This window comes from Penaeus japonicus, unplaced genomic scaffold (assembly GCF_977035675.1).
Source record: "Penaeus japonicus unplaced genomic scaffold, GWHDUDI00000001_assembly GWHDUDI00000010, whole genome shotgun sequence".
Lineage (NCBI taxonomy): Eukaryota > Metazoa > Arthropoda > Malacostraca > Decapoda > Penaeidae > Penaeus > Penaeus japonicus.
Window position 1 is genome coordinate 25,564,607 of NW_028234412.1, and position 2,500 is coordinate 25,567,106.

Genomic DNA, 2,500 nt, shown 5'->3' on the forward strand with positions numbered 1-2,500 from the left:
ACAAGAAAGTAAGGTACATGTAGTGCTCACATGAAAAAAACTGAAACAACAGGCTGTATTGAGACACCTGAAGAAGAAGCCAATCAATATCATGGAGAGGCAGTGAAGCCATTCTTATGTGTATATACTGTGTGTGTCTCACAGGTATACCATAGCTTTCATGATGAAGTGGACCAGTACCGGCAACACATCTGGCAGTGTGATGGCCCGTGCCGCCAACGCAGGCCATACTTCGGACTGGTCAAGAGGTCCATGAACCGTGCTCCTGGGCCTCGTGACCCATGGTGGGGGCGGCACCAGCAGTCCTGTGGAGGTTCATACACCAAAATCCAAGAACCTGAGGGCTATGGCATCAAGAAAAAAAAGGGGAGTTCTGCAGGTAAGTTCCTAGTACATCAGATCAAATGTTCTCTTTTGAAACTGTACATGTAGTTCTAATCTAAAAGTATGGGTTACATAAAGAGATGAGAAATGAGTTTGTTATGTGCAGTGCTGAAATTAAGAGAGTTCTTACTAAATGTTTAGGCTTTATTTGTATTTTTTTTATCCAATAAAACATTTGATAGGATGAAGCAATGCAAAGTTAGATAATAGTATGTCAGAGCTTCTTATTGGTTGATTTTTTTATCCTTCTTATCAAATATTTCCCTAAGGAATATCTTATTCTGCAACTAAAAAATGTCTTATGTCTAATTTAAAAAGAAAATTTAGGTGTGAGGAAAATGGTGCATGAATAGCACCTTCAGTGTATATATTTTTATGTGGTTATTAGTTATCTGTAGAAACCTTACTTCATGGATGCTAAGAGTTACATGAAAAATAGGTTGCATTTTGGTCAAATATCTGGTAAGATAATTTTTTCCATTTGAGCATCAAAACCCTCATTGCAGCCACATTATGATAGTGGATAAGAGTGGGGAAAAGGGAAGCCAATCAACCCACTTTTTTTGCCTATGCCTAAACTGTGGTAGCTTATTGCGATTAATCTTTATAGCTGCTTCATTATTAATAATAATTTAAATGATTATGATTATTATGTTTGAGGTCTTTCTTCATGCATTGTGCTTTATGGGATTGTCGAATGATGGTCATTTCTCTTTGATTTGAGTTATAAATATATACATTGCAATTTTGTAATAATTTTGGAATAGTAATTTCAAGAGTTCTTTCCCCCCACATATTCTTAATACCTTCTATGCATGAAAAATCACCATTCTGTCTGTAATAATTTGTGTGCTATCCTAGTTTGATGATACAATTTTAAAAATGTTTCCTAAATGATGAAAGGTAAAAGACTTAGATTATTTTTGTTCTTTCAGTTGAGAAGAAAACAAAGACTGGCACAGACATCAGGAAACTCTTTGGAGGTACATCAAATGATAATTCTGCAGGCGGGAAAGTAAACAAAACAAGCAGTACAAGTCCACCACTGAAGGAAAATATTCCTGGAGATAGTGCCAGCAACTCACACTCATCATTCAAAGTCTCAGGGTCAGAGAGGACTAACAGTGGGAAGAGGCCCTCCAATTTACACGGCTTTGGTAGTACGGCATCTGGAACGGTGAAGCAGTTGAATGTGAATAATGCTAGCAGATCAAAGGTGCATGGGTTTGGTGGCAGTGGCTCCCCAGCCAAGAAGAAACCACGTATCGGAGGCAGTGGGACGAGCACGGGAGCCAGTGGTTCGACGACGGGAGGTTCAGGAACAGCTCTAGCTTCCCGTGGTGGTGGATCAAAAACGGTAACTGTGAAGGGGAAAGCAGTCACCAGCCACCAAAGTGATAAAGACCAGGACACTTCACAGACCAGTGCACCACCTGCAACACCATTCAAGGGAATGGGTCATAATTTAGGTGGTTCAGCGACTGGGGTTTCTAGACTGTTGTCACTATCAGCTCCAACTACTCAGACATCAGCTCCTGTAACAGAAACACCAATAGACAACCTTCAGATTAAAGATTCTAATAATTCAAATTCACAGACTAATAATAAAAGGAGCACTGCTGTGTCCACTGCAACTGGCTGGATTTCCCCAGTAAAGGGAAAGTCACCAGTTAAAGGAAAGAGCATATCTCCGTGTCCTCAAAAGTCAATTGATAAATTCTTCAAGCCAAGTACATCTCAAACTGCCCCTGAACCTAAGGATGAGATTGGTGTTAAATGCCCAGTATGTAACAAAAGTGTACCAAAGAGACTTATCAATAAGCATCTGGATGAATGCATTGGTGATTTTGATGATGATGATGATGCCTTTGAAGACAATGATAGCAACAGGAAATTAGTTGAGAGGAACAATAAACAAAGCTCAGGTGTAAGTACTTCTGGTGAGAGGGTAATACTTCTGTCCAGTGATGATGATGATGGCTGCAAATTGAATGGCCATACGGACAGAAATTTATCAGGCCCCTCTGGGGCAAGCGGAACAACAGAAATAGTAACATTACCAGAACAAAAGTATCCATGTCCTGTGTGCAGTGAATTGTTTTCTGAGGCAGTAATG

The 2,500-nt window shown here is 39.8% G+C and overlaps 1 protein-coding gene across 2 annotated transcripts in view; it reads left to right on the plus strand.

Annotated features, from left to right (window-relative positions):
• The window catches only part of LOC122243722 (uncharacterized), an 11,100-nt gene that overhangs the window by 8,534 nt on the left and 66 nt on the right, over positions 1–2,500 (plus strand). For both annotated transcript variants that reach the window (XM_086541085.1, XM_043001376.2), the window contains exons 6-7: positions 145–379; positions 1,320–2,500. The exon at positions 1,320–2,500 is cut by the window's right edge and continues 66 nt beyond it. In XM_086541085.1, the coding sequence (XP_086397211.1) occupies positions 145–379; positions 1,320–2,500 (1,416 nt within the window). The remainder of the gene's footprint in view (positions 1–144; positions 380–1,319) is intronic.